This window comes from Pteropus medius, unplaced genomic scaffold (assembly GCF_902729225.1).
Source record: "Pteropus medius unplaced genomic scaffold, Ma_sr-lr_union100, whole genome shotgun sequence".
Lineage (NCBI taxonomy): Eukaryota > Metazoa > Chordata > Mammalia > Chiroptera > Pteropodidae > Pteropus > Pteropus medius.
The window spans coordinates 7033399-7054804 of NW_024347788.1; the positions used below are offsets into that span (position 1 = coordinate 7033399).

At 51.3% G+C, this 21406-nt stretch overlaps 1 protein-coding gene across 4 annotated transcripts in view; it reads right to left on the minus strand.

The window, feature by feature from the left end:
• Nucleotides 1-14008: 14008 nt before the first annotated feature.
• VWA8 (von Willebrand factor A domain containing 8) overlaps nucleotides 14009-21406 on the minus strand; it is a 265675-nt gene continuing 258277 nt past the window's right edge. For all 4 annotated transcript variants that reach the window (XM_039877207.1, XM_039877209.1, XM_039877206.1 and 1 more), the window contains 3 exons: nucleotides 21160-21258; nucleotides 20076-20314; nucleotides 14009-18098 (listed from right to left, as the gene is read on the minus strand). In XM_039877207.1, the coding sequence (XP_039733141.1) occupies nucleotides 17990-18098; nucleotides 20076-20314; nucleotides 21160-21258 (447 nt within the window). In that variant the 3' untranslated portion in view covers nucleotides 14009-17989. The remainder of the gene's footprint in view (nucleotides 18099-20075; nucleotides 20315-21159; nucleotides 21259-21406) is intronic.

The window sequence follows — 21406 nt, forward strand, 5'->3', positions numbered from 1 at the left end:
CCGTGTCAGGTGGGTGCTGGATTGATCCAGGCGATCGCTTTGTAAATTACATAAATGTCTAATTGTTACGTTATACACCTGAAACTAATAGGATACTGTATATCGACTGTAATTAAAAATATTAAAAAATAATTTAAAAAAATTCAATAGCGCGGAGGTTGAGAAACTCTGGTACAGAAACTGAGAGCTATGAAGAAGCATGAAGCACAGTCACCACTGTTTGGGAATTTGCAAGCGAAAAAATTTTCGAAATGCTACATAATGGAAACAGCCTTTGACCGTCCACACAGTTTCGCTCTGTCCTGGCCCACGCTTCGGATTTATGGACAGGGCAGGCATGTCACCGTGCTCCGGAGCCGGGCATCCTGGGCGACGCCGATGCGGACAGAGCCGGGGGATGAGGCTGTGGAATCGGCCCCCGTCCTGGGATGACAACGAAGGACCAGACTCGGTTTTGCCTTCAGGGGGCCACAGCTCTGAGGCCACCCGCGGACACCAGCGCCGTGAGACGAGGCCCTGATGGAAGAAGGTGACATGAGGTGGCACCCTGGCTGCTCTCGTGTCCGGTCGGCCTTGGGAATGTCCTTCCTGACGTCTGCTTGTGGCTCTCTAGCTGTCCTCTGGCACGTGTGGCACCGCCACGCTCTGTCCAGTGCCCGGGACCGGGGATCTGCCACCTGCCACCACAGGGCGGGCCTGGCCCTCCCTCGTCTCCGCCACCTTCTGCGGGGGCCTGCCCTGGGCGAGGCCTCCTGGGCAGGGCTCGGCTGGACTAGATCTCTCAAAACGCATGAGCTGTGGTGTCTGGTTGGAAGGGGGAGTCCTTGCTCCTGCAGATACTTGAGGAAGTACTTAGAGACGAAACGACGAAACGACGTGACGTCTGGGATTCGCTTCAGGATAGTCTGGAGGGCGGGTGCTGGGGGAGCGTGAGTCAGGTGATGGACACACGACTCGCTGTGAGCCCTGGGTGGTGGATGGTCCATGGGGTTTACTGCATGCATCTCCCTGCTTTTCGTCTGTGTTTGGAATTTTCTATAAAATATCTGTAAGCGACACTTGACCCTCAAGGCAGGGCAGGGTGTGGGGCAGATGCCAGCGTGAGTGAAGGGGGCTTCTCTCTGGAGAGTGTTGTTGGCTTTCGTTTCTGAGTGTGGGCTCAGGTGGGAATGAGGGTTTTTATTTTATTTTGTTTTTATATCTATCTATCTATCTATCTATTTATTTATTTATTTATTTATTTATTTATTTATTTATTTATTTATCTATCTATCTATCTATCTATCTATTTATTTATTTGTCTGTTTGTTTATTTATTTATTTATCTATCTATTTATTTATTTATTTGTCTGTTTGTTTGTTTATTTATTTATTTATTTATTTACTTATTTATTTTTATGGTGACATTGGTTAACAAAATCCAATAAGTCTCAGATGTACACTTTCACAGTAAGGCATATATAGATATATTTACACTGTGTGTTCACCACCCGTAGTTAGATTTTTTTTTCTATCACCACGTATTTCACCCCTTTTACCTGTCCACCTCCCCTCCCCCTTCCCCGATCCCTTCTGGTAACCACTAGTCTATAGTCCAGGCCCAGAGTCTCTGTCTGTTTGGGGGCAACGAGGGTTTTGAATATCCTCCTGTGTCTCAGGGAGGTTGGGCTCCTGTCAGGTGGGGCTTTGGGAGGTGGCAGCCTCAGTGCCGGCTAGTGAGGGAGGATGGAGGATGGAGGGAATGCGGTGTGAGTGCACCCCACAGGGGGGCCCTGAAGCAGGGGGCTGTGGAGTCCAGAGTCCCCGTTCAGGGCTGTGAGGACCTTCAGCCCGGAGGTGGGCCCTGGGTGGAGTGAGTGAGCACAGTCGGGGTGAAGGGGACCGAGCGGGGAAGACAGACGGTGACACTGAGGGCCTGAATCAGAGGAGGACCCCCGGGGTGGAAGAGGATGAAGGGGGGTGGGAGGAATGGTCTGTGGTTGGACCTGCCCACGACAACCGAGACTCGGGCCTCACAACTTGAAGTGTGTCTGGCCGCCCCTGCCTGCTGCCCTTACACACGTGGGGCACAGAGCACGTCTGAGGTCAGCTGAAGGAGAGTGCACTATGGGGGGCTTTGTGGCGAGGCCCCCACTGGCGGGGATGAGAAGGGGTGGGGACTTTAGATGGGGCAGCAGAAAGTCACCTGAGGACGGCGCTGGGGACTTCTTCGGTTATCTGCTGCTGCATAACGAACCACCCCTAAACGTACTGGCTTAGAACAGTGAGCACTCCACTGTTCCCCTGGTTTTATGGGCTGCCTGGGCTCAGCCGGGCAGTTCTTGTGCCGGTCTTACTTGGGGTCCCTCATGAGGTTGCAGTCAGGTGACCTCTGGGCTAGAGTCATCTGGAGTCTCCTTGAGCCTGAGGACAGCTGGCCTCTGCACGTCATCACGAGGCCTCGGCTTCCTACATGGCCTCTCTGCATGATGTCTCCACGTGGGCCTTCTTGCAGAGGAGCTGAGCCTTCTAAGTGGAGCCTTGGGGCTCCCAAAAGTGCCACAGAGAAGCTTCTTGGGGCTGAGCCAGGGTTGGCCTAGCATCTGTCTGCCTGCCACCTTCCGCAGTTAAGCAGTCCTGGGCCAGCTCAGGCTCAGGGGCAGGGAAATACTCCCCACCTCTTGATGACGGCATGACAAAGAACTGTGGCCATCTTTAATCCACTACAGGGACCCTATGTGGAAGAGAGATCTGCAGTCATATGAAATGATGTCGCCCCGTAGATGTGGGAGATCCCAGAACGGTGCCCCTTAGCTCCTTACCCATCTCGTCGTTGACTTGGACGGGCACAAGGTGATCATAAAACCGTCACACGCTTCTCCAGGCTGCACGTCATCCTACATCATCATCTATGAGACCATGTCACCGTGCTCTCTCTCTGGGACCAGTCCTGGGTCAACCCATCAACTGTCTCACTGCGCACTGCTTTTGAAAGTCATTTACGCAATTGGACTCTGAAGCCAGGCCTGTCCCACGTGCAGGAGGCGTCCTCCATGAGGTCAGGCTTTGGTCCTGTCCTGGCCTGTCTCAGTCAGCTCGGGCTGCTGTAACAAAAACACCACGAACACTGATTTCTCACTGGTCCAGAGGCTGGGAAGTGAGAGGATCTGTCGTCTGGTGAGAGCCCGCTTCCTGCTTCCTCAGCACCATCTTCTCGGGGTCTCCTGGCATGGCCGAAGGAGTGAGACAGCTCTCTGGGGTCTCTCTGATGAGGGCCCCAATCACCTAAGCACCCCACAAAGGCCCTATGTCCTAACACCGTCACATTGGGGGTAGGATTTCAACGTGCGAATTTTTGGGAGGACGCAAACATTCGGTCCATATCACGGACCGGTCTCTCCCCTGGACCCGCAGAAAGGAGGCCTCCGGGGTATGGGACTGAGACCCCAACTCAGCTGGGACTGAGTCTGTCAAATAACGGTTCCAACGGGCGGGCGAGGGGAAGCCGGAGGGAGACTCAACGTAATGGACCGGGCGAGTCAGCATCCGCTCACACCATCCTTTAAGCCTCCGACAAGCCTGTGAGGAAGATGAGGCGGAGAGAGGTCTAGAGGTCTCACTAAGGTCGGGAGGAGACACGAGAATGAACATGTTAATCCAGCTACAACCAGAGACTGCAGTGTGCTGGTCGGCCCTGCAGACGGCCGGGAGGACACCTGCAGACGGCCGGGAGGGCACCTGTGGAGCAAAGGAGGGTTTCTGCCGGGGTGGCTAACGGCCCGTGCCCCCCGCACCTGTGAAGGGGAGACAGGAACGGAGGGTCATTCCCTGGGGCTGACCGCGGGGAACCTGAGGATTAAAGGCTGGGAAGTGCGGCCAGCAGGCTTTCGGCTCTACCTACTCTTCCCCTCCCCCTTCCTGACCTGTGCCCACATCAGAGGAAGCGGGAACTACATTCCCTGGACACCCAAGGTCCCTCTCAGGGCCTTTGCTCTGTCCTTCTCACTCTCTGGCTCTGAGAGGAGACCACACTGTCTGTGGAGTGGGACCCCTTTTCCAATAAAGTCTCCTTTTGGTTCTGACTTTGGCGTGCGTGTTGAATTCTTTCTACATTCTCTGCCAAAGGAGCCTCTTTTCTTGGTGTAGGGCTTGGTCTCCCCTCTGACTCCACTTGGGGAGAAATATGCCTTGTCCCGGATCAAAACGTCCACCTTAAGGGTTTGCAGGCAGTCGCGGGGTAGCGAGGGGGTTCGTGTCCAGGCCCCCTCTCCCCTCAGTCCCTGTGCCACAGTCCCCTGGGCCTCCCGTGAGTGGGAGGGGAGGTGGACGTACCACCAGCAGCCTCTGCCCCCCTACCCAGACTCTTTGGGGATCCCTTTCCTTACAATAAGCCAGGACAGATGTTAGCAATTTTCAAGGAGCAAGCGTTTCTCGTTTCATCTTATCTTAATCAGGTTATTTGGTTTCTGTCCACAGAAGTGTTTGGGGGGCTGGATGACTGGGGAGGGCTCCCAGCCACCTCAGGGCTGGAGCGGAGCTTCTGTGCGATGAATGGCTGGTCTGTCTGTGGCCAGCGCCAGCACAAGGGCTTGGCCGACAGAGGGGCGTTCACAAGGGGAGCAGGTCGCTCTGGCTCCTGGGTCTGGGATTGAAATGTGACCTGTTTCCAAGTCAATATGCCCCAGGGGGTCTCCCCTGCTCTCGTTCCTGGCCACCAGCCCTGTCTGTCCCAGTGTCCAGGTGGGAAACGAATACCCAACAGCCCTCACCCCTCACCCGGGGCTCAGCCCTGAGCTCTCTAATCTCTGCCACATTCCACACACGGGGGGCTTGGGAGGTTTGGAGCGGGGAGACATTCCTGGACAGAGTTTGTCCAGATTGCATTGAAAAAAATCTTTGAAATGTGCCTGCCTTCAAAGCAGGGCTGAGGAGGTGTGGGATGAGGTCAAGTAGCTTTGCAGTGCTTCCTGGGAGAGTTTGACTGTTCCAGTTCTAAGCAGGAGAAAGCTGTGCAGCCCCTGTCTGGCTCCCTTCGCTCTGTAAGGGCAGGGGTGTTTCTATCCCTCCACGGTGCCTCGCCCCTTGCTAAGCACAGCTGGAATCAGCAAACACCCAGAGGCACAGCAGAAGCACTGGTTGATTCAAGGCGGGTGGCTCTTGACCTTGACGCAATGTTGGGATTGGCGGGGAAGCTGAACACAAGCGCGCCTGGCTCCCACCACAGATCTTCCGAGGAACTGGCCTGGAGCACGACCTGCACTAGAGTTCCGTCCTCAGGCGATGCCAGGTGATGCCAGGAGATGCCAGCGTGCAGACCAGGTGGCGGACGGCCGCCGAGATGCCCTTTCCTCCTCCCGTGCCAGCCAGGCTCGAACCCGCTGGCACCTCGGCTGGTGGTCTGCTCACACGCGGGTGTCCAGGGCTTTGCCTCGTGCCAGCCACTGGGACCTGGACACGGTCTGCTAGTCGCCGGGATATTCAGATGATGTGAGGGAAGAAGCCCTTGGCTGGGGTCTGCACATCCGTGAGGGAGGAGGAACAGGGCCCTGGATGCAGAGGGCTGCGCTTCAGCCCTCTCGCCTTCTCTGCCGGGCGCCCCCGTGTCTGTAAATGGCGACCGTGTGTTTTCAGGGCCGCGGGCCAAAAGCCCGCATCATCTGAGATTCCTGTCTTTCTCTCCTGTTGCTCATCCAACCCATCAGCGAATCCTGTTGGCTCCACCGGGAACCCATCCAGATCCTGCCCACTTCCTCCTGCACCACGGCTCGCCCTGGTCCCTGGCACCACCTTGCCACCTTGCCATGTCTGAATTATGGCGACAAGCCCCCGACTGGTGTCTCCGATTCCATCCTCGGCCCTTCGCGGTCTGTTCTCAACACGGCAGCCCGAGTCACCCTTTCAAAACGCGATTCGGAGTATGTCTGTCTTCTGCTCAGAATCTGCTCGTGGCTTCCAGACTTACACCGTATGGACCCCAAAGTTCTCGCCGTGACCTATGAACCCCGACGTGGCCTCTAAAGCTCTCGAGCCTCGTCTTCTGACCGGGCCCACCTGTCGGCTCTGATGCAGCCGCCCTGGCTCCGCGCTGTTCTTTAAGCTCGTCCAACACGCTTCCGACTCAGGGCCTTGGCGCTTGCTAGATGCTCTTCCTCCGGTGTCTACGCCGCTCGGGGCCCACCTTCCTTCAGGTTTCTGCTCCGTCGTCTTATAGAGAGCCTCCTCTGTGCTCCTTATTTCAAAGGCCGCCCCCTCACCCCACCCTCACCCGCCCTCATTTGTATTCTCAGAGCTCATCACTGCCGACTTCTTTTCCGTTTATGATGTGGCTCTTGCCAGCAGAACGTATGTTCCACAGGAGCAGTTCACTGTCGTAGCCCCAGCCACACACAGCGGGTCTTCAGCAGATGTTCGTTGAATGGGTGAGTCCACTTATGAGACTGAGCAGGAGCAAAATAGATTCTCGGGAGATTCATGTGAGTTAGGCCCTGGAGGATTGGGTGGTGGGCAGGGGGGTGGAGTGGCAGGGAGTTTCCAGCGAGGGGACAGCAGGGGTGAAGCCGTATAGCTGACTAGAGGCGGGTGGAGCACGGCGGGAGGGGCTGGGAGGACACCGCGTCCTCCAGGGTCTTGGGCACCCTGCTAGCCGTCCCTTGGGAACACGGTGAGGCTGCTCAGTGTCGAGGTTTTTTGTGAGGACTCAGTTGCTCTCTCTAGCTGATGCCATAGACCACGAAGACGCCGGGGTTAGTCTTCTTAGAATCATTCGTTCCTAAGCCACGGAAGTCCTCTCCGCCGGAGCTGGCCTGAGGGGAAGGCGGATGGAGCCAGTGTGGAACAGGCTTCTCTGCCTCCCCCAAGTCTGCCGTGGCCTGAGGTGGCTGTGGCCAACTTTAGGTCTCGTGGACCTCACTCAGGCCTGTGAGCACACCTGGGTGCAGACCCTCAGTTACCTGTAAGGGTGACATATTAGCAATCAGCACATCACCACCTAGCAATAGGGAATGGCCACTGAGTATGGATGGCATTTCCTCAGGAGTGATGAGAATATTCTGGAATTAGCTAGTGGTGATGTTTGTGCAACTTTTTGAATATACCTCAAACCACTGAACTGTATCCTTTAAGAAAGTACATAAAGAATTTTATAATACGTAAATTATATCTCAATAAAAAATATTTTATTAAAAAAAAAAAACCTTTTCTATGACAGAAAACTAGTTAATAAAGGAAGTGTGATTCAAATCGAATACCCATGAGCTTAAGGACACTCTGCGTCTTGCTAAGCCGCATGTGGTCCCTCAGAGCTCTCTCAGGTACCTGTGGAAAAATGATTTCGGCTGGTTTGACTGTGGCACAAATGCCTGCATGTCTGTTTGTCACCAGGGGCTGACCTGGACACAGTTTATGTTCAATGCCACCCAGCCATCCTTGTCCCTCCCACAACTAAGATTTGTCGTAGGGTCAGCTTGTACGTCTGATTTGCTCTTTGAGGGGATGAAATCCTTTCCGCGTGGTTCTTATCTCTCATGGAGATGGATTATGGGTGGGCCAATGCCGCCATTCTAGCAGACATGGCGGAATTGCTGCTTAGGGTAAAACTGGGACTTCATCTCTACTGCACTAAGGACAGCTCTGGGCATCTTGTTCCCTGTGGCATTTTAAATAGGGTAGACTTACTCCTCTCCATCCTCCCTACCCACTCATCTACCCACCAGGTTACTTACTCACTCATTCATCTGTTCATCCATCCGTCGTCTGCCCATCCATCCATCCATCCATCCATCATACCCATCAGCTGCCACTCATTCCAGCGCCTGTGGTGCCACCCATCCATCTGTCCGTCGTCCATTCATCCATCATCCATCCATCCATCATTCATCAGCTACCCATCTTAAAGCAATGGCTACTACCACCGCATCCATCTATCCAATAAATACTCATCTAAATTCATTCCATTCATCTGCCACTTATTACCTACCTGGCACTGCCCATCCATCCATCATCCATTCATCCATTCATCCTCCACCCATCATCCATCTATCATCATCCATCCATCATCTATTCATCCATCATCCATTCATTCATCCATTCATCCATCATCCATCCATCCATTCATCTTATCCATCCATCCATTCATTCATCATCATTTGACTAATCTGTGTTGTGTCAGGCTTTCTGCAAAGTAACTTGCTGAAGCATAGTTTTGCCTGGGTTTGGGACCAAGGGTCAACAGATTTTTTCCTAAGCTTTCTAGAGATTATAAATCTGGAGGTTTTACTGGGTTGCATGCAGGGCTGAAATGTTGTCAGCCATGATGGTCAGCCAGGGGTCCCTCACGGCCTCACAGAGACCAGGATGCTTCTGATCCTCCCCACCCATTTCTTTTCTTCTTCTTTTCCTTTTCTTCCTTTTTTTTTTTTTTTGGCCACAGAGTCAGCCTTTTTCAACAAAAGGGCTTGCAGACGTGAAAGCTCCCTGAGGGCTCCTTCCGCATGGCATGGACTTTTCATCACCAGCCCAACTGGTAATCCTGGCTAAAAGAAGGTTCTCAGCTCATTTTCTAGGAGAAAAAATGCAAAGCAAAACAAAGCAGCCACATCATGACTTGGCCCCATGCACTGTGGCTTGCCCTGTTGGGCTGTCATTGCCCCGGGCTCCAGGAAGGCTGGGGCTGCCACCAGCCTCCTGCCTCTCCCCCGGCCAGTCAGAGCTGAAGTCAGCAGCTGGACAGCCCGGAAAGGCCACCCTGGAGGCTCTGCGAAGGCTGCTTTCAAGAGCTGGGCCGCGCTTAGAAATTCTTGGCTGGACAGTGGCAGCCAAGGGCAGGGAGAACAGTCTCATCGGGCATCTCGGGGACCCCTGGTACCCCCGCCTGCTCCTCTTGGCTCGTCTGAACCTTGCCTGCCTTCGACAGCCAGCATAAGTTCCGCCTTCGGACCTCAGTGCCCCTGCATCCCACAGCTGTGCATTTACCAACAGTTTATTTATCACTTTTTTGAGCCCAGGCCAAAGACAGACAGAACTTGATCACTGCCCTCGTCCCTGACATGGCAGGCAGATTTGGGAAAAATATGGGACAGCATGCGAAGTTCCCAGGACTAGTCTTACTGCGCCCATGACGAGGGAGGCTGGCGTCAGACTCGCTGGTGTCAATGCCTCTCACAGCGAAGTGTCCCCTGTTCCCAGCACCCAGAGGGAAGGATCTAAAACGTTTTCTCTCATTCTAGGAGCACTTTGCACCGTGGTGACCCAATATGTCCCCGGATTAAATAGCTGCCTAGCCATGAGGAACTGTTTTTCAATTTAAATTTTACTTTGATTTTTTTTTTTTTGGTCTTTGTTTCAATCTGGGACTATTTGGCAATGAGAAAAACAGTAAAGAACCTCCTGCATTAGTTACGTTGCTCTGCTCTCACATCGAATTAGCCTGAAATCTTAGTGGCTTAAGATCTCAAAGGTTTATTTCTCGCTCACTCACGCCAGCTCCGTAGCCGGTGTGTATTGGTGGGGCTCTCTGCTCCGCGCCGTCACCCAGGCTCACGGATGCTCTGGCTCCTGGATCACATCGTTTTCTCAGTCATGCCAATTCCGAGGAAGAGAAGCAGGAGGAGGGTCGAACACCGGCTCTCAAATGCTTCAGCCTGTTACCAGCACATATCACTTCTGCTCACAGCCCAGAACTGGTCACATGGCCCCAACCTAACTGCAAGGGGACAGGGATAGTCAGGGAACGGTGAACGACCCTGCCACACTTTGCAAGCTAACCCAGTGAAATGGGAGATGCTGGGGGGTACCAAGGCATTCTGCGCGTCTCCAAAAAGGGCAGCACATCCGAACTCCAAAAGGAACTGCCACCAGACACTGGGGAGTCAGGAATCAGGGCTCCATGGGCATCTCTCTCCCTTTCATCATCAAGGTGGCTTTTTCTTTTGTCTTTTATAGTAGAGTTTGCTTTTTAAGTAAAATGGAAATACGAATTGTATCTGTCTCACGGAGTTGAGGATTTAATCAGTTTATCGACGTAAGTGCTTACGAAGTGCCTGGTGCATGGGAAGTGCTAGATGAGAGTTAGTTATTATTATTTTGGATAATAATAATAACAACAATAATAATAATTTTTTATTGTTCTCCCTGCATATGCCAGAACACGGGTCCCCAGGCTTAGGCTGACACTCCCTAGTCACCCAGCAGCAGGGGCTGATGTGCTGCTACCTAGCCGAGTCAGGGGTTCTCCCCTGGGTTTGAGGAAGGGGTGTAGGCTGGGAAGACACCCCCGATGGACTGTGCTGTAGTCTTTATTTTTAAAAAGTTCCAGTGCTAACGGCCACCCACACGGAAACCTGTGGCGACAGCACAAACCGTCTAGAGCCACTCTTGAGAGAGGCCATTCCCCTCGCCTCACCCCGAAGAGATGGCAGAGCCTGAGAAACAGAGCTCTGACCTGGAAGCCAATTCGTGATCACAACCACGTCTGCAAACAAGACAGAGGGCACGGGCTCCGAGCGGCCTGGCCGGAGGTAAGGCTCTGCAGCCGAGTGGCCCCCCATGCTCTGCCCCGCACCCCTTCTGCCCTTGATTTCCTCAATTTGGTCCCCACTTCCTTTGCCCTGAGGGGAAACTGCTCTGGGCTCTGCATCCACTCTGAGGTGTCTGGCCGAAGGATGTCTTGGTTACCAAACAAAATCGGTCACCTAGACCCTCCCTTCCCGAGGGGCCACTTCCTTCTCTGGTCCAAGACCAAATGCCTCTTGAGCCGAATGTCACTCTGCGTTTATGAGGTGCTTTCATTATTTTATGCCAATCTTCACACGAGCCCTGGGCTGCGGGATTATTACCCTCATCCTAGGGGAGAGAGAACCGATGCTCAGAGAGACCAGGGGACTTGCCCCAGGTCTCAGGGCTCTGAGGGCGGGTCTGGGGTCCCCCTGGATCGATCGCAGGGACTCCAAGCCTACCCCACGCGGGGCGGAGTCAGGGTTTCTGGGGCTTTCGGCCCGGGGGGGGGGACAGATGTGACCGCAGACGTGGAGGGCGGGTCTTCTCATCGCAGTCACCGTCCTCCCGCCGCCCGCCACACTCATCGCTGGCTCTCTGCCTTACGTAATATTTTCAGGGTTCCGGCCCTGTCACCTCTTCACAGAAGACCTGGGTGGGACCGTCTGATTTAACGATGTCCAAATGAGAGGAAAATTGGATCGTCACGGGGAGGAGCCGACATGATTTTAAGAAGGAAGTTGATGTCATGGTCCTTGGTGTAAGCGCTCTGGGGACAGCTTTGGGGTGGCAGGAACCGGGGGGGCGGGGACGGAGGGCGCCTGCAGAGCCAGGATGGGGAAATGCAAAGCTGGTCCCCTTTAGTTCGCAGTGGTGGACGTTAACTGGGCTCATCGCGCTGATCCTTCTGCAGTGTGCGCCTACACTGAAGCGCTGTGCTGCGCATCTGGACCGAATATAACGTCGCATGTCAACTGCATCTCGTTAGAAAAGCTGGTTCTACTTAGAAGAGGAAAACAGACAACCTCTTAGGGACGAAGAGGAGCTTTTTTTTTTTTTAAGAAGCCGCATTCATTTTTCAGAGGCGCTTGATTTTTTTCGTGCTAATAGTACTTAAGGCTTTTGAGAAATTGTTACATAACAGCTTTTTCCTGAAGGCTGAGTTACAGACACTTCTGAAAACTGCCTGGCCCGGGAGTCTCCAACGAAGCCCACGCAACGCCCTCAGGGCACAGGAGGGACATTCCAATTCCGGCCCACGGCTCTCGTTGGGCCCGGGCAGGAGGGGGCTCAGGCATCTGGGGCTCTTTCCACGAGGACTCTTCGTGCTGTCCTGTGGGGCTTCCTTCTAGGAAGTGGGGGAGCAGATCCCCACATCAGGGCGCTGCTAGCCTCTCAGGGGTGCAAGTGCCTCTTTGAAAGGCCTGGCACTGCCTGGGGAAAGAGAGTCCCTTGGCAAACAAACCCGGACCAGGAATAGGGCATGACTCTCCTGCTCACTAAGCCAGGGGCCCGGGTAGGCATCCTGTGTTGAGGGGCCTTGTCTGTGGATGATGGCCTTGGACGGGGCGGGGGGAATCGGCTCCCAAGTGACCAGGATGTCAGAAAGGCGGAGCCTTGGGAAGAGCGAGGGCCGATCGCAGATGGAAATCAGTTGTCTCTTAACAGGCAGGACTGAATAGAGCGGACCTGCTGCCCATCCACACCGCACCAAGCCTTCGGCGAGTGCCCTGAGAGGGTCAGGAGGCCACGTCCCTGGTCCAGGGTGAGAATGTCGCCCCCGCCTGCCCAGGTCTTGTGCCCTCACACTGTGTCCCAGGTCCAGCCTCCTGCTCAGGTGACCTCCAAGCAGCAGATGCCCCTCCCCGCATCCTCTTCACCCCCAGCCCCCCCCCCCAGGCCAGTCTCCCGTGATTATCTCGCCGGCTAGGAGGAAAGCATGTGAATGAAGGAATTCAAACCCAGACGTGCATGACGGATAGCCTCTCAGGGCTATTTGTATTTTAAAAGAGAAGCCCCTCTCCCTGAGAAACACCACCTACAGGCAGGCTGGGGCGAGGAGCCAGGCCAGCTGTGGGCAGCTGTACTCCAGCCAAGTGACTGAATATCTGCTTTCAGGCGGTTTTGCGGAGCCGTGACAACCTCCCACCTCTGCGGAGAGCATTCCTGGTCCTTGCGGTCTCCACGAAAGGTCAGGGAGAGAAAGAGAGTCTTTAGTTCGGGCGCTGCACGTGAGGGTCCGAGGTCTGTGCTTAAGCCTGCAGTGCGCGGATGCGCGTATTCCACGGGCCTGGAAGATCCTGTTCCAAAGCACCGGGGCCTCGCGGACACCTTTCCGGTAAAGGCCCCTCCTTTATCAGCGTCAAAACGAACAGCTGTGTCTCCCAGCCCAGGTGTCCACTAATGAAGCCCTGGGTACCCCCGGTCATCTGCCCCTTTTTATTTCGGGGGGCTTACTGCCCTGCAACCTGGCTCTGTGGGAACTGCCCCCAGAGGCCAGGGCGAGGTGGGTGGACAGGCTGCCTCTCCGGCCTTGCGACGTGATGCCCACGGGGCCCACAGTGCTCCTTTCTGGGGCCGTGTTTTCAGAGCTGAGTTTCATATGGGCCAGAAAGTCTTCTGTCAAAGGAAGTGGACCAACTAGCTCTGCCGAGGTTCCCTCTGTCCTGGAGGCCCACGGTGAAGACTTCTCAGTGCCAGAATGAAGAAAACAGTCCGTCTCATTACATGAACATCATATTTATTAATAGATGTAGATTTTGTTTGAAATTCCAACTTTAATGTCCTGAGCAAATACAGTTATTTTTCCTCGTTTCAGTTAATGCTTCAAGTATGGCACCATGAGAGCGATGACACAGAGACTTCCCGGCAGGCTCCTCATTTTCTTGTCACATTCTGGCTGCATTAGGAGACAAACCTGCTTCTGGACGTGCAGATGTTGTTCCCTTCCATTTCCGGGTCAGGCTCCCGCCACCATCACTCTGCTTCAGAGTGGCATGCGACTTCGGTAAACCCTTAGGTTCTGGAACTCCTCTGCGGTCGCAGCCACCACCTTCGGGGGCAGAGTTTATTGGCGAACACTCTGATTGTTCCTTCAGGGAAAGGGCTGGTGGCTCCAGAGGTCTTTCGGTGAAGCCGGTGGGAAGAGGGAAGATTCAGGGAGCCTCTGGCACCTGCTGAGGGCGAGGACCGGGCGTGGCCGCTCCCTAAAGTTCTCCTGTCCCGTGCTGAGATTTCTTAGAGCGGAACATGACATTCTCGCCACCCTCTGGATCCGAACCACCTTAAGAGTGTTGTCCTTTGCTCTGAGTGGCCAAACACCACGGCACCACTCAATTTAAAATTATGTAACCCTGGCATTCCTAAGGCAGCGAGCATGCTCGGCTGTGCAAGAGCAGACACAGTCTGTTAGAAGGTGACGGCCTCCGACAGCGCTTAGTCTCAGCAGAGTGTCAAATCCTTCTCCACTTGAGAGGTTTGCCTGGCAAGCACCGCCCCACCCCTGACTCTAGAGATTTTTGTTTACAGGATTTAACAATTAAAAAAACAAAACAAACCACATGCACAATTGCACATTGTTCGACCAGGGCACACAGTAGTTTTCCAATTCCTCATCCTTTTTGATCCCACGGTGCAAATCAGCAGAAACAGAATTGTCTTTTAAGGCAGCAAAGTGGTAAGTGAGAGACAATGACCAGCGATCTTGTGAATTGTTATCCAACAGAAATACCCGTCCAGCTGACGAGGGAACTTTTAGAATGCATATTCAGTCGGTAACATTATTTAGTTAGGGCAATTGACACAGGTGCGAAATCCTCTGCACAGCGGGGCCTCCTATGTGTGTGTGGGGTTCTGGAGACAAAACTACACTGAACTGATGTGGTGCTTGCAAGACGTACGAGGGACAAAGTCGATTCACCGAGTGAGACGTGGGAACATGTAACTTCAGCGTTAGAGATCATTTTGTCCAGCTTTTAAATGCGGAGATGAAGCAGCTGAGACCCGGAAGTGACTGGCCCAAGTTCGCAAGGTGGCTAATGGCTGGGCAGGATCTAGACCTTCTTTTCCGGAGAATTCTCCAGGTGGAACGCTGCGGTGCCCGTCCATCACGGTACCTGTAGTGACTTCTGCCACAGTGAGTCTTAGGAAAAAGGTGATGGGACACCAAGAGGCAAGAACTTTATGGGAGAACCCCGAACCAGAAACGAGCAGTAATGAGACTCTTTGTCCAGGTATTTTCATAAAGCCGTATGTGTTCCTGGTTGGGATAATTTTTAATAAGTGGACAGTTTACATCTCAATAACATGAAAAAGCTATGTACAGTTTACTAAATACAAGTGGACAGTCGACTATTCCTGAGATGCAATTCCAGAAAAAAGTTGTCCAGCCTGGAGACACTCACTGGCTTAGAATTTGTGACATATCTGTTATAATTGCGACTGTTAGAAACAAATTAGGAAAAAACACAACAAATAGCGACTGTTGCTCTCGTTCCCCTGGTCCTGTACCTCTCTGCTCTGTTCCCTGAGGAATTTAATTTGGGCTGATCTGACAGGAGCCAGGTGGACGGAGGGTTGTAGCCTCTGGAGCTGACCTCTCAGGAACACCGACAATGGCGTCTATAGAAAACCACTTCTAAGTGGCTTTCAAGGCCCTAGGACTTTTTAGAGAAAATCTTGTTGGCATTGATGGATTTCTCCTCCTCTGACAGTTCACAGGAAAGGGTGTCGTGTAAAGAATTAAATGACTCAGTCCAAACATGTGATGGGCTCAAATGCTCCCTGTCTGATCCACTTCTTGTGGCTGTGCTCCAGCCGCCCGGGCATGCAAGTGATGAGGTCATTCTTACTGGGGGGGGCACAAAGGATTCCAGGGGGAACACACACCATATACTGCAGCTTTTCAAGGCATTCATTCCTCCTGGCCGCTCGCGAATAACAATGGACCTTCTCAGCGCTACAGGGGCTCACTGCAGAGACTGAGATGGGTTTAGACGCCTGTCAATGGAACCCCCCTGAGGCACACAATGCATTTATTATAAAGTCCTGGGCCTAAGGAGGGCCTGGGAACAGCTTGGAGTCGCCTATAATTAAGTACATTTAATAATTAAGGCACAAACATCTTAGGTATTGCAAGAAGAGAAAATAAAACCTTTCATCTTCTCATGCTCCCCTCCCCTCCCCCAACATCTTGCTCTTTTACAAATCAGAAAAGCCAGGAGATAGATATATATTTATATAGATAAATACACATATATTTATATACATATATAAATATATATAAATATATCTATATAAATATATTTATCTATCTATCTATATATATCTCTATAAATTTTTTCAAAAAATAACAATTGCAAAGGATATCCGGTCAGTGGAGAAAGGGCAATTAATTAATTCAATTACTTGAGAATATTCTTCCATGGTTAAAAACCCTGCTCACTCAGGTAGTGATGCCTGGGGGAGACTTGTTAAAAGGCTGCTGTCTCCCCTCTTGGACTGTACTTCCAAAAGCTTGCCAGGGGCTGTGACCCTCTGCCATGGGGCGCCACTCACGGCTGAGCCGTCACTGGGATGGGACCCTCCACTGGGATGGGACCCTCCACCGGGATGGGACCCTCCTCGCGGGCTGCGGTGCCAGGAAGGAGCCAACAGAAGTGTCCGTCCAGCAGTGTCCGACGTCCGTGGTCCCCGTGCCCTCCTCTGAGTGCCCGAAGGCGTGCAGAGCGTCTCAGTGAAGTGCGGTCGGTTTACAAGAAGAGAAACTGCACCGGGAGAAGGAACAAAGTGGCACTAAGGTCTCCACCCGCGGCCGGGTTTGCGGGACGAACGAAGCGCGGGCGCGGCCAGCGCAGTCCAGCTCTGCCCGCCTCTGAGCACCGTCCAGTTTCTCGAACTTCTCCTTATTTGTACAATGAGGATTTCAGCAGGATCACGAAGGCAACAGCCTGGCATTAGAAATCTTGTGAGAGTGAATTAAGTAAATGAGGTAAAAAGCACCTCTTCCGCAGGCATCGCGGTGAAGCCGAATGAAGTGACGAATGAGCTCGCTCAGCCTGCCGGCTGCACAGTAAGTCACTGTTAGCTGCTGCTGCTGTCACTGCTGCTGTCAATGCAATTACATTTTTAAAGGTACTTTTTGGATTGCGATTATTTGCATCGTCGGCTGATTCCATACACAGTATTCACTATGCCCACGCAATGTTGCATCGGAAACCCGATTGCTGTTCTGTGACAGCCGAGGGGGAGATGGGGTGGCGGAACAAATGAGTGTTGTCTTTTCTCCTTCCTCTAATGAATTAAAATGAAATGGATCTGTACAAGCTCACCACTCCGTATGTGTGACTCAGGTAACATCATTAGCAAGACGAGTTTTCCCAACTCACCGCGAGAAGGCACACGCGCGGGGGGCCCCTGCGTTTCTGACTTTGCCGTGATGGTGGAGAGGGACTTCTATGGTTGGAGAGACACTGAGTTCTGCCGAAGCATTTGATTTGAAACAAAGTGACATCGAGCCTATTGAGATACAAGGTCAGCCCCAGAGAGGGTGGGAGTCAGGTACACTTTGAAAGAAAAAAGAATGAAGCTTGAAAAAAAGTTTTGTTTTGTTTTGTTTTGTTTTGTTTTACAGCTAAAGAAATTTCTAGTTATCATTTAGTTCAAACGTACTGCCTTGTTTTTACTTTGCTTTAAGCATTTGTTATTTCGAGCATTGCATTTTAGACACCAGAATGGCGGAGTGGGGAACTTTGGAGAAGCACTAGAAGAAAAAGAAGAAAGAGGAACCTCCAGGCCAGGCGGCCTTTATCTCTCCGCTCCCGGCAGCGTGGAGAATGGGACATTTGCTCTTCATTATTTAAGGAGCTTTTTAAAAGTCACGTAGGAAAGAAAGCAGTCGAAGGATCTTTTGATGCCTTTTGGTTTTGGCCAAGAAAATGGAATTACTGAGAAAAATCCAACCTTTAATAAAATACTGCTGTTAGAAGGACTTTTCAGTGGGTTCAAAACTATAAAATCATGGTCGGGTAACACAGACCGGGGGAGAAAAAAAACAACCACCAATTATTGGACAGGAACAGGGCGAGGGGGTTTGCGCACAGACTTGTATCTCAGCGTCAGAACGTGGCGACGAAGGCTTAGCTTGATGGGGTCACTTTTGCTATCTTAGGTGACCAGATGATGTGCTAAGGCCAAAGCAAGTTACTCTCTCTCCCCGAGGATTTTGGAAACAGACTAAGCGCCCAGTTCTCAGGCTGCCTTACTTTAATCCTGACCCTTTTATGAAACGCAGGTCAACTTGCTTCCTGTAATTTTTTGTAAACCTATCGATGGTTGCAGATGGCCGTGCACAAGCCTTGCCCTGGCTGCTTTTCTGAATTCTGATTACTGAGCAAACGTAGAAGAGCCAGGAGCGGTAGAATTATGCAGTCACTGCACAGGTTCGATTTATAGATGTCTGATTTTCTTCATTCCTATCTTCTTGCAAAGTCAGGGTCATCAGGGTGACGAAGGGCACTTCTTAAACACCGGACAACATGGTGGAGGTGAAGATCTGTTGTAAAATCTGAGGGATGTCCTTGGTATCCATGGCAACGAAAGACCGGCCAGCTGGTAAAGTTCTCTGAAGCCTGCCAGGATGGAAAGGCAAAGAAAATTAACATTGCAAATTGGGGCTCCCCTTCCACTCCCGCCCCCAAAAAACCACAGCATCCAAATGGTTTCTTAGGAAAGGGAGGTTTTTGCTTTCTGATGCCTTGGCCCTGCCTGCAGTTGAATCAGCTGTCGCCAGGCGATGGAAGGCTTGGAAGAGTGACAGGGAGGGCACACTGAGAGCGGTCCCTGAGGGAAAGGTCTTTTCAGTGAGAAAATCAGAGAATTTGCAAAGAAAAAGTCTCCCATTTTTTACTGTCATTTCCTGGAATTTTCTATTCCCGTGACAGAACCGAGGCCCGGGTACCAACCTGGGATCGGCGCGCCTCAGGCCAGCGAACGTGTGGGCCTCACACTGCACTTCTAAGCGTTTTCCCTTTCTTGGAAAACGGGAGAAGGCTGCCCGGCCAGCCCCCCCTGGGGTTCTCTCTCTCTTCCTCTCTCTCTCTCTCTCTTTTCTTCTTCTTCTTCACCCCCACCCCCCGCCACACCCCACCACACAATGAAATGCAACCCGACTTCCACAATTGCTGCTTTAATGGCACTGAGGTTATATAGGCTTATGATAATTTTTTAAAATGCCAATTTATCATTCGGAACAAAGGGCCGTTTCTAAAGGCAATAAAAGTGCAAGACACAATTCCATCCAGAAGAACGCCTCCTTTCACTATGCCAGCGGAGTTTGGTTTTGGAATGACATTTAATAAACGTCAACCGTCCTGGGTTAGTATCATGCATCTGGCATGCCCGGTAGACCAGCTAATTCTGCAACATATCTTTTGCCAGTAGATGTTGGACCACTTCCCTAGGAAACCACAAGGGTATGATTGTGCTTTCTTAAGTGTTCAAACAGGATCTGTTCTCTAGAAAGACAAAACAGCTATTTCAGCTCAAGCGGCATTTGTTGAGCTTGTCATCTGCTTAATACCGGGCTGGTCTTGCAGAAAATCCGGGTAGAAAAGGCATGGTTTGTGTTCGAGGACACAGAGGTTCTAGAAAAGGCGAAAACACACGACTGAGAAAAATGCAAAATCGGTCGTAATAAAGTGACTGTAATTACACGATATGAAGTCTGTCGCTGACCTGACTCTGCAATCCCGGGAAGGCAAAGGGACAGAAAGCGGGAAGGACGCCAGCTCCGGTCACTGCAGGTGAAAGAGGTGCAGTGGCAGAAAGGCCAGCGGCCTTTTGTGTTTTAGGCAGGAATTTTCCTTTTTTGGAGGAGATAAACTTTCCCTTGTGTTTTCTGCTTCTCACACATATTTTAAGCAGATAAAAACCATGCATGCTTTCTGTTTGTAATTCAAGAGAAAGAGAGACCGTTAGTGTATCCACGTCACTGAAAGTGCTTCCAGACCTCTCTTTCCAGGTCACCCGCAGTGGGGTTTATTGTCGGCCGTAAATCCCTCCAGTGAGTCCTGGGTGCGGCATCTCACCGCGTCCCGCACTGTCTCCAGGTGTCTCACCTGCCCTGTCTCCCCAGTGAGAAGGGGGGTGTACGCATATACGTGTGCATGTGTGTATACATGTGCGTGTCTACATAAATGCATATCTGTATCACACACATTATCTACTATCTATACACATTTGCCTATGTCTACATTAGATCTGAGCTTGGGACCTTGACGTAAAGTGCAAAATGTATAAAATACTGTTTAATTTACTGGTGGACAAATGAATTTGCTATTTAGTTTCTTGTTGGTTAGTTTAAATATAAACTGAAAAATAATTACTTTAAAATGATTATTGCTCATCCAAACGTAAGCTAGCGAGAACATCGCAGACTCTCAACTAGACCATCAACTACTTTAGGGGAGCTTGACATGAAAACAGAAACTCTGGTTTCTGTCCTCATCCGTCTCCCCCACTGCCCCTTGGACGCTAAGCCCATGAAATGGCATGTCAGAGACTCGGGTGTCTCTACACCCGCCCCTATATCCTGAGATGACATCTACCTGGTCGCTTGATCCCCCAAAGATCCAATGAAGATGGCGAAGGCGTTCACTTGAGGGTTGTGTGTCAGGATTTGGGCAAACTTGGCAGGATGTATTCCATATCGTGACAGGTTCGCGTCGCTCAGGACGATGACGAAGTACTCATCGGCTTCTTCTTTGACTATGTCCTGGATGGCGTGCTGTGTTCCATCTAACGTGTGGTCCCCGCTCATGCAGAACTGAGCGTGGGCGTGCATTGTCTAGGGTTAAGAGAGGATGCACAGATGCCATGGGTAATTTTTTTTTTTTTTTTTTTTTTTTTACCAACGTGATGATTTCTCTGTTGACCATGAGAATGCACAAGGACCAATTATTACCCATGGATAAGAGGTCTCTGAGTGAGTTCTATTTAACTGGCACCTTAGAGTGTCGATAGTACACAGTCATTTTTGTACGTGGTTAAGACTTTCGTAAGAAACAGGAAATGTCCCCAAACTATCCCAGTCGGCGCTTACTTTTAAAACTCAAGCAGCCATTTAAAGTGAGAAAATGTAAGAAAATATAAAACCTGGTATCCAACCAGAGGACAAAGATGACACAGGATAAAAATAAGGAATGAGTTGAGTTTCCAATAAACAAAGTTATAATACCAAACACTGTCCTTCCATCGTTAGTAATGAATTTACATTAAAATTATGGTGTGTGTTTCTATTGTAGATCTAAGTGTGTGAAACTGAATTTATCATTAAAAATATACTAAGAAATACATAAAATCGGGGTTAGAGAGTTAGACATTTCTACTGAAATATCTAGGGGCTAGGAAGAGTTGTATAGGATATCGGAAGGGACCAGGGTCGTAGAACTCCGACAAGACTGAGCACCCTAAAAATATGTAGGGAACAAAGTTTACATTTTGTATGGCGGAGAATAGGATTTTAAGCACCATGAGTATTTTCTCAGTTTAATGCTTAAAAGTGTGTGAAATAGGAAGTGTTTTCCTTTCCTACGTCTGCTGCTACTCCAGTGACTCTCTCTAGTAACCAGAAGACACTCAGCCTGGTCTGGTGGAAGTTTTCACGACATAGAGGTAATTGAACGTGCTTACCTTCAGAACTTCTAGTCTCTGCTTATTGTCCTTGGGAATTCTGTTAATTGGAACCAGATCAATATTGTAGTCATCTCCAGAGTGTCCAACGATGTCATACTACAGGCAAGAGAATCAGAGAGTTAGGAGCCTCTGTCCACTACGGAATTGTCATTGGACCTACAAGCCTCCAACTCCTTGGTCTGTTATTGTCCAGAACTGCTCAGCACCTGGCCACGGAGAAGGGCAGAGAGGCGGGCGTGTGCAC